This window comes from Acanthopagrus latus, chromosome 18 (genome assembly GCF_904848185.1).
Source record: "Acanthopagrus latus isolate v.2019 chromosome 18, fAcaLat1.1, whole genome shotgun sequence".
Taxonomy (NCBI): Eukaryota; Metazoa; Chordata; class Actinopteri; order Spariformes; family Sparidae; genus Acanthopagrus; species Acanthopagrus latus.
This window is the reverse complement of record NC_051056.1, coordinates 28,128,515-28,142,306: the sequence shown is the minus strand read 5'-3', so window position 1 is coordinate 28,142,306 and position 13,792 is coordinate 28,128,515. Positions and strand designations below refer to the sequence as shown.

At 43.0% G+C, this 13,792-nt stretch overlaps 1 protein-coding gene across 3 annotated transcripts in view; it reads left to right on the top strand.

The window, feature by feature from the left end:
* Window positions 1–13,792, top strand: part of slit3 (slit homolog 3 (Drosophila)) — a 253,595-nt gene that overhangs the window by 216,616 nt on the left and 23,187 nt on the right. For all 3 annotated transcript variants that reach the window (XM_037076548.1, XM_037076547.1, XM_037076546.1), the window contains 6 exons: window positions 1,549–1,620; window positions 5,614–5,685; window positions 5,782–5,864; window positions 5,981–6,061; window positions 6,964–7,088; window positions 9,507–9,604. In XM_037076548.1, the coding sequence (XP_036932443.1) occupies window positions 1,549–1,620; window positions 5,614–5,685; window positions 5,782–5,864; window positions 5,981–6,061; window positions 6,964–7,088; window positions 9,507–9,604 (531 nt within the window). The remainder of the gene's footprint in view (window positions 1–1,548; window positions 1,621–5,613; window positions 5,686–5,781; window positions 5,865–5,980; window positions 6,062–6,963; window positions 7,089–9,506; window positions 9,605–13,792) is intronic.

Here is a 13,792-nt window from a genome sequence, read left to right as displayed (position 1 = left end):
TACAAACCACAAGATAAATCAGTTTTCTTCTCTTAACTTTGATTAATCGCTCCATCTTCTCTCCCCACCTCTCATATTTTCCTGCTTCTTCTTCTTCTTCTTCTTCTTCTTCTTCTTCTTCTTCTTCTTCTTTTCTCTCCCATTTCTTGTCCGTGTCTTCATTTTTCTCTCCCCTCCATTTCCTCACTTCCTCTCCTTGTGTCCTCCTTTCACCCCCACATATCACTTCACTCCTCACTCTCTCTCTCTCTCTCTCTCTCTCATTAATTCTCTCCTCACCGTCTCATTTCGAGCTTCTCTTGTATCGTCTTTCATCTCTTTGCTAATACACATGTAGTAAATCACTTTCCAGTCCTTTTATTTTTCTTACCTCAAGTTCTCAAAAGTGTCCTCTCACTCGTCCGGCACTCAATTCAACAACCTCGTCACATTAAAACCTTTGAGCTCGTCTTATTCCTCTCTATTCAACCATTTACTGTCATTTACATACAAATGTTTCTTTTTTTAAAAAACTATTAGATGGATCTTACATCGATTTATAGGATTTACTATGTCCAGGGAAAGTTGAAACACATTTCCTCTCGTCCAGCGACGCCCCGTTTCATATTTAATGGAGTTGCACTCGTTCACACCCAGGAGCTGCCCAGTACGACCACAGGCCTCCACTGTTCGCCTCCAGATAGCATCAGTGGAACACTCTCCGAGTTAAACGCTTCACTCAATCACACCTCGCCAAGAGTTGAAGTGTGTTTCAGTTCCAGCGTCGAATTCTCTTATGATTTATCACTTTTTATGCTCCTTTTTTCCTCCAGCATTTGGACCAGTTAACTTAAAGTTGGACATGGGAGTTTTTCCTCTCAGACACCTTTCGGCCTCTTGATAATCAGTAATTATGACGAGGCTCGACTTCACCGTCGAGGGTCATCAGACAAAAAACTGCTGAAAACTAATTTTCCAGGCTGCTGTTGTCTTAAAGATACATATCAGTCAGCTCTTTACAGCAGGATCATTATCTGCCTCCATGCGTAATTATGTTTAAATAATGATAGCGGCCTGAAACGTCCATCTTTGTCTCTTCTGACCCTGTCCTTAACTCCTTTTGTCTCCTTCACTTTCATTTCATTGTTAAACTTAATTTCTGGTTCATTAGCAGTTTTAAAAGAGAGAATCTTGACTGTGGTTTGGGAGTTTGACTTTCTAAAAGCCTCAGCTTTGCCTCTGGCACTTCTTTTCCTCTACCCATTTTTTTTTTTTTTTTTTGTTCTCCTTAATTTGAATTGTGGCTCCCTTGTTTGTTCCCCCTTGTTCAACCTACAGTGCTACAGTTGTACAGTCTGTACCAACTCATTGTAAAACCAGATCTGCTGTGTCACCTCTCATGTCTTCACTGTCTCTTCATCCTCTCTGAATTCATTTTTATGTCATCAGGGTTGAAGTCGTGACAAGAGACAATTTGAATAATTTGAATAAGTTAATGTAAATATATATATATAAAACATCATCTTGAGTCAGACTCCTGTGACCTTGTCCGTGTCCTCTGTCTTCCAGCATCCTGAGTTATAACCAGATCCGCTGCATCCCGGTTCATGCCTTCGACGGGCTCAAGGCGCTTCGCCTGCTGTGAGTAGCAAGCTTCATCTTCAAGTGCCGCAGTGGATTCAATATTCATACACTCCCTCCTTCGCTAGTTATAGTACTGAGCTAAATCAAAGTTTAATCACTCCCCCGGTGCCAGACCGAGTGCCATGTTAAGACCCAGGCACAGAATGAGTCACAGCGACCCGATCATTTGTTGTTTCAGGGTACTAAAAGAGATAAAAGTGACAATGTCTCATCTCTTCTTTAACACTCCCTCTCTCTCTCTCTGTCTCTCTCTCTCTCTGTCTCTCTCTCTGTCTCTCTCTCTCCCTCCCTCTCTCTCTCTGTCTCTCTCTCTCTCTCCCTCTCTCTCTCTCTGTCTCTCTCTCTCCCTCTCTCTCTCTCCCCCTCTCTCTCTCTGTCTCTGTCTCTCTCTCTCTCTCTCTCTCTCTCTCTCTGTCTCTCTCTCTCTCTCTCCTTCTCTCCCTCTCCCTCTCCCTCTCTCTCTCCTTCTCTCCCTCTCTCTCTCTCTCCCTCCCTCTTTCTCTCTGTCTCTCTCTCTCTCTCCCTCTCTCTCTCTCTCTCTCCCCCTCTCTCTCTCTGTCTCTGTCTCTCTGTCTCTCTCTCCTTCTCTCCCTCTCCCTCTCTCTCTCTCTCTCTCTCTCTCTCTCTCTCTCTCTCTCTCCCTCCCTCTCTCGCCCAGTCTTGTGTTTGACGAATCGACCTTCAGCCTCTGTTTCTCTCAGTCATCCATCTGGTTGTCCACCCTCTGTCTCACAAGCCCACATGCGCACACGCACGACGTGCACATTAATATTGCTGTCGGACCATCCTCTAATACACACACACACACACACACACACAAACGTACAGGTACCGTGTACGATGCAGACACCCGTGGCGCCGTCGTCGCTCAGTGACAGCAGCGTTTACTTTTGATTCTTAAATTGCAAGTTACGGTCGTCAGTTTAACCTCCGTGTATTAAATCACACAGTGGTTAAAGAGAAACTCAACACCGCCTCCCCCTCCTCCTCTCCGGTTACTGTTGTTGAGAATTCTCTTGATTTGATTAGGTTTGGTTTCTCTTTTGTTTTACATATTTCAAATAAAAATCAACCCAATCGCCAGAATAAATGTTAGCTGAGAAAATTTCTGCAAAACCCACGGAGAAGTTAGAGTTTAACTTTCCTATATGTTACTACTTTTGGTTTGTTTAGGTTGTATTTTCACCTTTATTTCTTCTTCTTCTTCTTTCTCTCGTCGCAATGCTGTGCTTATGCTCTGGTTAGCTTTAGACACACAAATGACTTGGTTTGCGTGAGGAAAAGATCTCTGTTTGCAAAAGCAGTTTGAAATGTCCCCACGTGTCCCTAAGAAGTATCCAGTGGTGTGCATCGAAACTGTACTGTAGCCTTCACCACCATCACCTGCACCTCCTGACTTATAAAGAAATATAATAATGACACGTCTGGTTCAAATGTCAACCTCGGACACGTCTGTTGATTTTGGTGGTGCTAACTTTATATCCTGGCTGCTGGACTGAGTGAAATATATAAATCAATCAAACGAGATTCAAAGGTTTCAGCTCAGAGTCACTGATGGGTGTTATTCAGTGGTCGTAATGCTCCACTGGACTTATAACCACAGCAGACAGTCACACCTGTGGATCACTGTGGCAGCATGATTAGTTAATCCACTGGAGGCCGGAGAGAAAAGCTTTCCAGAGCATGTTAACTGTGATTTCTAGTGTCTCTTAAAAGTTCTGTCCACTCAAAAGACAAAAATGTTTTTGCACCTGAGCCCTGATACGATGGAGCGCAGAGTCGAGTCTTTTCTACTGTTAGTCTGGATGATCAGCCCAGGATCATTTCTATAGAAGAGGTCACAACAACGCCCCGCTCGATATGTCTTATTATTTATTTAGTCCTCTAAGTGTTTGTTGTTCCTCGAGTTAGTTGCTCTGTAAGTAAGCCACTGGTGTTCTGTGTCCTACAGATAATGCTGCTACTTTTAGTTTTTGCTCTGTTGAATAGTATGTTGAAACAACTTCTACCTTGTTTTTTTAACCTTGCATTATTCTCTGTAGACATTTCTTTGGCCGCCATTGTTTGTGGGGAAAGAAAAAGTCAGTGTTGTGCCCTCGCAGCAGCCAGCTTTGTTTCTGGCCTTTTCTCTCCGTATCGACTGTATCTCTTCTCAGACTTTCACCTTGCAGAAGTTTAGCGATCGTTTTTTTTTTTTTTTGCTTTTTTGTTTTTTTTGTTTCTTCCCTCCTTTCTTCCTTTCATTTTAGTTGATGTTGCCGTGGGGACTGATCCCTCTCTGCCCCCGCATAGCAACTGGTTGCCAGGCAGCCATCACTGTCACTTCCTCATTACCCACAACCCCCTCTGGGCCAGCCTTTACGCGGGGGCTGTTAGACCACCGAACATAGATGCACAAACACACACACACATGCACGCAATCACATAAAACTGCACTTGTACACACACACACACACTTGTATGCTTGCATGCACTCTGGTACACACTGACCTGAACGTGTGCACACTGAATTATGCACACACACACACACAAACACACACACACACACTTTTCCAATAGTGGCAGTTTGATAGCTGTCCCCTGCTACAGCCCTTCGCTCTAATGGAATGTGAACTTATATCCAGCAGGCAACACACTCAGATGGCGAGACAAACTCAGATTGCGAGACACAAAGGACTCACACACACACACACATACACACTGCAGTCTGCGAGCCTTGGAGACAAAAGTTTCAGACACACACTTATAAACACACACAATCGCACACATGCAAAGAAAACCCAAAGGCACAAAACAGAAATGCACAGGCTCCCACCGATACACATCACAGCCTGCAGTTTGTCCCCGACACACACACATGCACGTGCACACACACGCACACACACACACACGCACACACACACACACACTGTAGTCTGCCAGATGACCGTATGAGACTGTTTATATTCCATTCAGAGACCAGGACGAGCTTTATTGCCCAACAATGAAAATAAGCTTTCTGTTTATTTTGTGTTATTCTTTTATAAATATTTTATTTATTTTCCATTATAGAAGGGGATGGTGGCGCGTCTGCAGCTGAGGAACCACAAATAATTTAAATAATTTAGCGTGCAGCTAGTCAGGGTGTGTGTATTAGTTTAGCTGAAAGTCATGTTTCAGGCAGCCGGGCTGTCGATTTCATTTACATCTGATATGGATGTGAAACAGCAGGTTTGTTTAGATACGTCGTGTACAATTAGTTGTCATCTATAGGTAGACCTTTAATAAAGTATAGACATAGCCAGTACAGTTGTAGTATAAGATAAGATAAGATGTACTTATACTGGAAACAAACAGGGCGTCAACAATAACATAAAGTGGCAGCGCGAGGTACGAAGTTAAGAAAGATAAAAGATATACTGAAATAAATACGATAAAGTAGAACAGAAAATGCTTCACACACTAAAAAAAAAAGAAAATCTGTGTGAACTCACCTGTACAAGAGGTAAAAGTACAAATACCATAGTCTAAAAATACTCCTATAAAAATCTATAATTTAAAATGTTAGTTGAGTAAAAGTAGAGAAGCATCACGGCAGCTTTCTTTTTCAAGCGTATTTTTATCTCTTGGCCCAGATACAGTGGGCAGGGACGGCAGAACATTTGTCTTCTCCAGGGGGAAGAGAGACACGCGTTACGGATAGAATTCAAATCTATTTAACACTCGTTTAACTAGAACTACCATCTATTAATTGCGGTTAATATAAAGTGTTACCAGGTGGAGCACAGGTGTATAACAGCGTTAGTCGTAAGCACGAGTTTTCAGTTCCTGTCCTTGCTTCAGAAAGTGAGATTACACAGAAACACAGAATACTTCATCTAATTAATGAACTTCACATTAAAATTAACTACAGGTCAAAAGAAGCGACCTCTCGACTTTGTGAGGAGGTCAGTTTGGTGTTTTAATATTCATGGACGCTCTTTTTGTTCCCTCTCTTTGTCTCTCCCGCAGAACTCTCCATGGTAACGACCTCTCAACTATACCAGAAGGAGCTTTCAACCACCTCACCGCTCTGTCCCACCTGTGAGTGCAGCACCATATACCTGTGTGTGTGTGTCTGTGTGTGTTTAAGTGTTGTGGATTTGACTTGTAATTATGTGTGTGTGTGTGTCTCTGCAGGGCTCTCGGCGCTAACCCCCTGTACTGTAACTGTGACCTGCGCTGGCTCTCTCAGTGGGTGAAGGCCGGCTTCAAAGAGCCCGGTAAGAAGAAGAAAAAAAAACACATTTCTGAATTTTGCATTTTCCTGTTCCGCACATCTCACACTGCGTTTTAGAGACGATGCTGTTTTGATGTCAACTAAGTGTCGCTTCTGCAGGCATCGCTCGTTGCACCGGACCTCCCGACATGGCCGACAGACTGCTGCTCACGACGCCGCTCAACAGGTTCCAGTGTAAAGGTGAGCGGCCTCGTCTTTATTCTGCTGGCAGCTACAGTACATCCTTATTATTTGTACATACGTATCGGAGTCGACCCGTGCTCAGCGCCGGGGTTAATCCCTGGATTCAGAGAGATTAGTGCACTGGAAGGTGTTTGAAAGAGCAATAAGTGGCGGCAAGAATCACGTCAAATTCAATTATACTGACAGTGAATCGGTCCTGACTCGTTCTGCATCACCTGAGCAGTTGCAGTCTGTCTCCTGCAGTCCAGATTTAAAGATGTTTGATCCTCCGTCTAGTTTAGATTATTTTATCCCCGTGACCTTGTAGCGTCCACAGTTGTACAGTTTACTTCCCTTCCACTGGTCTGGGTCTCGTCTTCGTGCAGTCTGCTGGCAGGTGGTGTTAGTCGAGGCTGCCAGTGGTTTTATATTTACATGATTATGTGAATTGCAGAAATAACACCAAACGGGGCTCTGAGTTCGAACGCAACTCAGCGGACTAAGTGGTCTTTCTGGGTGTTCTGGTTTTCTTCCCATTGTCCTGAATTCTGAAAACTGACTTACATATCAAACAATATTATTTAAAGTGGTGTGTGAGGTTGTCTGAGCTGTTGGATGCGTTTCAGAGGATTTCTTATGTTCATAGATAAAAATAATCTTCCCTTGGGTCGTATTTCACTCTCAGATAACAGAGTACAGGAGCAGCTGACCTTTAACTTTACCTGCCCCAGGACTCCACTTCTATCAAACCATTACACTCCATCAAATAGTCTCTTCCTCTTCCTGCTTCCTGCCCGCTAAAACAAATCACATTTATTGGTCTCCTAAGCTCTTATTGTGCTTATCCTGTAAGGCTCTTTCTCTGTGTGTGAGCACCTGATAGCACAATATGACTAAACACCGTCTGTTCTCTGTCTCAGGTCCAGTAGATATCAGCCTGATGTCGAAGTGCGCCCCCTGCCTGGCAGCGCCCTGCCAAAATAACGGCACCTGTGTGTCCGACGCTACCGGATCGTACCACTGCACCTGTCCGTATGGATTCAAGGTGAGAGAGCGGATCACCTGAGGGTTCAGCTTGACACAAACTATTAAGATTTAAGCGTACCAATCAATATTTTCTTTGAATTTGTAAAAGAAAAAAACCTCAAAAGGCTTTAACTCATCGCTGCTCCACATGTTGTGGTCCCAGGTGAAATGAAGTTGGCTCCTGTTGTAATGAATAATTGGATGTTGTGTTCCTCAGTTCTTCCATCGTCGGTGCCGTTTGTTGGGATTGTAACAGAGAGTGAACATCTCTTCTAACATGTGTTGAAGAAGAGTAAACCAGTCGCTGAACCCTGATAACGTTAGTAACGTGTAGCATCTCCTGATCCCATAACACCAGCTGTCAATTTACAAGCAGTATTTGGTGGTTTCTGTGTTTACTGTACTTGTGGGTTAGAAGAAGAAAGAATGTTACCCTCGCTGCCCGATTCCTGGAAGTGTCTCGATGTGTGAACAGCTTCCTATAGATTGACAGCCATGCTGCATAAGTCTGTGGTATTAGCAGTATTATCAGGCTTAGCTGCAGCCGCGCATGCATAATGCATCTACCTGTTCATCAATAGAGGAGCGATGACGGCAGCTCGCTGAACTGGCGGTATCGACTGCTCAAAGACAGACGGTGAAATAATTGTCGAGACCCCGACATCAGGGGAGACACGCAGATCTACGAGCGGTCGGTCGGCTGATGTGTGGAACATGTGTGTGAGCGGTGTGTGTTTGCTTTGTGTGCAGAGATCAGAGGGTTCAAGCGTCTGTGGGAGTTTGTGTATGAGTGTGAGTTGGCACTTTAAAGATACACTTATTTTCTCATGTGCACACACACACACACACACACACACACACACACCTCATAACCTTTGAGCAGGACAAAGCCTTAATCTGGCTTTTAATTAAAACATCACTTGCCAAGGTCACAGGCTGGGAAACAGGGACTGTTGGCTGTGTGTGTGGCGGCGCATGTACATGTCTGTGTGCATGTTTTCCTTTCTCTGTCGGGAGTCCGCCGGGACGACGTTAATTAAAATGTGTTAGAAGAATCAAAGGAGGAGCAGCGGAGAACAAAGGAGGCAGAGAGCGAAGGAGAACGGAGTGGGGAAACTTAAACTAGAGAGTGAGGGAGAGGAAAGAGTAATACATGCAGCAGGAAAGAAGTAAATGTGTGAGAGAAAACATCTGATAGAGAGAGAGAGAGAGAACAAGACGTAAACAAATGGCTACAACAAAAAGGAAAAGAGGGGAGGAAGTAATGAAGATGGATGGAAGGAGAACACGAGCAGGAACGTCCACGTCTCAGCTTTGATCGGAGGAAGTGGGCGTGTTGGCGGCCAAAGGTTCGGTGGTTTGAAATTAAAACTACAGCCACAGGGCTCGGTGTGTGTGTGTGTGTGTGTGTGTGTGTGTGTGTGTGTGTGTGTGTGTGTGTGTGTGTGTGTTTATACAGAAAGCCGAGGCAGAAGGTTGTACATGTGTGAAGACTCTCATACGTACATACGTGTCAGCTGATGGATGTTTGTGGGAGTCGAGGCAGAAACGAAACAAACAGAAATGAAAACTCATTGAGAAACTGGTCGGTTGAGAAATTGCTGTATTTTTATTTATTTATTTATTTATTTTAGATTAAGCAGCCAGAATCGATTTATTCAGCCCCCTCTATCTGTCTGCAGGCTATTTTCTTTCACTGCAGCTAAAATATTCAAAATTCTGCTGCCCAAAAGCAGAAAATTGGTTGTTAATTATCAGAGCGTAAAATAAAGAAAAATATCTGTCTGCAAGCAGCAGAGGAAAAGGTTTGTTTTTAATGACAAATATTAATAAAACACCTACATATAGTATTAATGAAAGTGATGAAAGAAGTATAACTTTACGTTGAAGTAAAACTTTATTGATCCACTGTGATCTGCTGTAGAACGTATACCTCCGCCAACAGTCCCCTTTGATTCAGTCAGGCTTCATCCAGTATCGAACGCTGTCAGTTTAAGGAGCGCAGTGTTAAGTATTTTCTTCATTATCCAAAGTGAAGTTGTTTGTTTGTTTTTTTTTAACCTGACTGCCGATTAAATACATTTATTTATAAAGTAACGAGCTACTTCGGCTCTGATGCTGCGTCTGTGAACTCGCATGTAACTAAAGTTAACGAATGTGGAGTAAAAAGTGCAACAGTTCCCTTCGAAATGTTTGTAGTGAAAGTAGAAAGTAGCAGAAAATGGAAAAACTCAACACAAGTACATGTCCTCAGAGTTACTTTGTCAGAACGGCAGAAGCAGAACGTGATCCTGAGCTGGAGGGAGACAGATTGTCTCACAGGAGCTGTGAAGTGATCTGAAAGCGTCTCGTCCTTGTTTGAATAGTGAAATGATCGCTTGATGGAAAAACATCCAATATTCAATAATTCATTTCCTTCCTCTTTTCTCTCCTTCAGGGTCAGAACTGTGAAATACCCATCAACGCCTGTATTAGTTTCCCCTGCTCTAACGGAGGAACCTGCCACATTCAGCCCGGCCAGGAGGACCACTTCAGGTACAAAGACCAGCAACTTGTTAACTTTCTCTGAGACTTCTCATGGTGCTGTCTCTGGAAATCAGCAACGCAACCATTCGTCTGATTTTTACGCTGCATGTAGGAGATTGAGAAGTATCAAACAGTCCTTTAGGGAATCCTTCTTGCGCTGTGGGTCAGATCTCATTTGCTCCTTCCTTGCCCCGCTGCTCCGCCCCATCAGTGGAGACGTTTCATAAACTTCACCCTGTTTTCTCATCTTCAGGGAGAATTAACTCACTGTGCTCCCAGAAATATAGACAACATGATTAGAGTGGACAGTCTCGCCTCACTGGACAATGCATTACCCGAGATAGAGGCTCACTTTGACCTCATGATGTCTTTTTTTTTACTGCCTGTGTGTGTGCGTGTGTGCGTGTGTGTGTGTGCGTGTGTGTGTGCGTGTGTGTCAGGGGGGTTAGACAGGAACAGAGGAGACTTCTGAGAGGAGGAATCCCCCATTTGGTCTGCTCATTAAATCCTCGCGCCCTCACTGACCTCCTCGCTCGCTTACAGGGATGTTTTAAACTTCTGTCAGTGTTTCTCAACTTGCAGCGGTATAAAATAAGACTGTGATCTGTTTTCTGTGTTTTAAAATGTGTGTGGACTTAATTTACGGCTCAGCTTCATCTGTAGCGCAGCTTTAGGACGCTGCTGATTGGGATTCTAAAAAATAAACGGCAGTAGATTTATGCAGTGCTGACAGTTTTGCCCTCACACAGCAGTATAAGACTGTTCTCTCTCTGACTGAATACACGTCCAGTTAATCAACCTTTATTTGTACGCGAGAGATCTTCAACAGGTCATTTATGAAGACATTGAGTCACACAGGACAAAGTAAAGGAAGAACGATAACCAGGAGATATCATGACCACGACAGTCTGTGAACAAGTCAAAGCCTTCACAAAACATCAGACATTTAAGAATTTAAGTGATAGAAATTACATTCAGTTAAACCTCAAACGTTTCAGTTATGCCAAATAATGTAACAGATAAGATAAAGACAAGTTTGTATAGACTGTGGAGAAATGAATTCACTCAGGATAACTCAGTTAGCAAGAAAAAAGCCTTTATAAAATGTTTGCTATTTAGGTTTTAAATCTTAAGAAGAAAAGGGAAAACTGATCTGATCTGGACCACTGTAGACACAAGATGCTGCAACATGATGGACCTATCTCAAGGTAACACAAACATAATGACTCTTTGATTATAAACACTTTAAAAAGTCATTTTTGCATCTAACCCCCCTAAACTGGACCTTTCTAAAGCTGAAACAGAAGCAGAGAACCGCAGTCGATAACGTACTTGACCCTGTTATTCATCTATATTCATCCAGGAGAACCGTTCTGCACTCGCTCGCTTTTTTTCCAGGAACCTCCTGTTTCACATTCACCCAGACTCACACTTTCACACCTGGGAGCTGCCCAACACAATCACAGTTTGACTCCCGGCTGCAGAGCAGCTCCGCCGGAGCCGTCGGGGGTCGGCAGCCTCAGCGGCGGTTGTTGAGCTGATACAGGAGCTCAGACGTGCTTCTCACACCTCTGAGCTTCTGCTGCCTTTTCTTTTATTTCTCCACGATCCGACAGCTTGAAATACTGTAAATGTTTAGCAGAACTGTAAAAAAAAAAAAACGTGTTGAATGTTTTATGGCCACAACCTGAAATATTAAACGCCGCGTTCCCCTCGTCGCCTGTCGTCTCGTGACTAATCCCTTTTGGACCGAGACACTAAAACGAATTTGGAATTCAGTGCAGAGAGACAAAATGTAACTCTGGTTGTCGACCGCAGACCAAAAGTAATCAAGACGGTCTCCAATTGTGTAGAAGTAAAAATTCATTAAAAGCAGACGTTTAATTTGATACATTTTTAAGAAAACAGCCATTAAACCGAACCAAACCACATTAAATACACAATATTTTAAACTCTTTGAAGGGGGCGAGGTCGCAGCCTTGGCAGTGAGATTGCTTCTATTAAAAACAATCAAATACGACGCGTTCTGAGTGCGAAATAATTATCCGTGCACAAACTAGCTTCTAAGATCCCTGAGGGCATGCCCCTTTATTTACACTACAATGACATTAAAACATACAAAATATAAACGGACACAAAAAATAAAAAAAACAAGTTTATAAATGCAGCTCATAAAAGATACAAAGATACAAAAAGAATTCAATTAGAACTGGATGGTTTATGGTCGCGGATTTACGTTCACCAAACAGTCTCAGAGTTAATCCTGAGGGTGCTCTGTAATGAGTTCCAGCGGGCTAATAAAACCGAATTACTAATTCAAGTAATCGTGTTGCGAGCATGAGCGCCCGTCTGCCTGCCAGGGTCACCGGCATCTGTCAGAAAACTCCGTCTCTGTCCCGGACTCGTGACAAACAGCCGCTCTGATTGAAACAATTGTTATAAATATCATAACCAGATCTGCCTCCTCCGCGAGCCCCTTAACGAGGCCTTTGCCCTTTGTGGAGCTTTGATGTGCGTCTGGCCTTTACCGTCCACGCGTGGTAATGCTATTAGGGCTCTCTTTACCCTTTACGGATCCTCTCTTAATGTTAATACCAACACAGGTAAAGAAACACGTCCTCTGAGACACACGGGCAGACCGGAGCCCTTTGACATTTTAACATGTTATATAATCAGTTGGGGATATTCAGTAACTCCAATTAGCCTTCGGTTCTTAGCAGGAACCCATTTGTCAAACTATATACTTTAAATGTCAGGACTGGGATTTGATTAGTGGAGCAGTGCTCTCTGACCCGGGTCGGGTCTGGCAGCGCTGCCCTCATTTGTATTTCTCTGTCTTTTGTTTCTCGTGGGAACATTTCATCGTCAACATTAGCTGCATTTCATGTCTTTTGTTCCTTTCGTGCAGTTTCTTTTATTGTTCCTCCTCCTCTTCTTCTTCCTCTTCTTCTTCTTCTTCTTCTTCTTCTTCTTCTTCTTCTTCTCTCTTTTTTATTTCTATGTAGACGAGTGATCACTTATTAAAGCCAAGACTTTCTTTGTGCAGTATGGATGAATTCTTGACGTCTCAGCTAGGAGTTTATGCTTCTTCCTGTCAGGTTAAGTCATTTTATATCTTATCTTTATATCTTAAGGCGACTTCTGGGTGATCCAATCACACGTGGACAGATTAAAGCCCGACAGTTCACACCTGGCATCTCTCTTCCCAGCTCCAAATATTAACCCAACAAACGGTGACATTTTTTACACAAAGAAAGAAATATATTCACTATTAACTGCTGTCGAATTAAAACGAAGCCCCAAACAATAAATAATTTGTTGCAGACAGCGTTTCACAACGTGTCTCAAATCTCAAAATGTAGATCTTTTCTCCACAGGCAACAAAAAGTATAATTAATTAGTTACTGTTTACTGTTCTGGTAAATTTAAACATGTATATCACCAATTTGTTATATTCTTGAATAAACTTGGTGTAAAAGGTGGAAGCAGAAGACACATTTTGGATGTGAACTCAAACTCATCACATATAAAGAAACATCTTAATGTTTGTCTTTAATGCCGAATTTACCAGAAGGCACCTATGATTTAAAAGTTTGTCACAAAGTTTGTCCAGTTTCTCTCTCTACACAACAAATCTTAAAATCATGTGTATTCTTAATGGGGTCTGGAGATATGCATGAACCACATGGAAATCAGACAGCGTTTAATTGATTATGATTGTTGTTATGATGCCGTCCTCTCAGCGCGGCTCAGAACACCTCTGAATGTGGTCTGAGTGACTGGATCTCAAATGCATCCACATCACACCTGTACTAAGAGCAGCCTCAGACGTCCAGTTACACATTACAAGGAAGTGCATTTCTATAGTTTTAAATGCAAACACATGGACTGTTGTTAGTAGAGTTCTGACCAGACCGCAGCTCAAAAAAGAGCATTTTTGGACGTTTATTTTGTCGAGAAATATGACTCTGATGTGTTCATAATGTTCTGGGCCTGCTGGGAGTGTAAGTGGGCAAGCGGTTGCTAATATGTTAGCCACAACAATTTAATAAGCTCATTGTGTTGCAGGAGGCTTACTGTACTTTGTTGTTTGGAGTCTTGGCTTTAAATTGAGCTTTTTTTTGTCTGAGAAGCAGCAGCCGACAGACAGACAGGGTGGGTGGGGGGAAGGCAATGAATATCGTGTGTGTGTGTGTG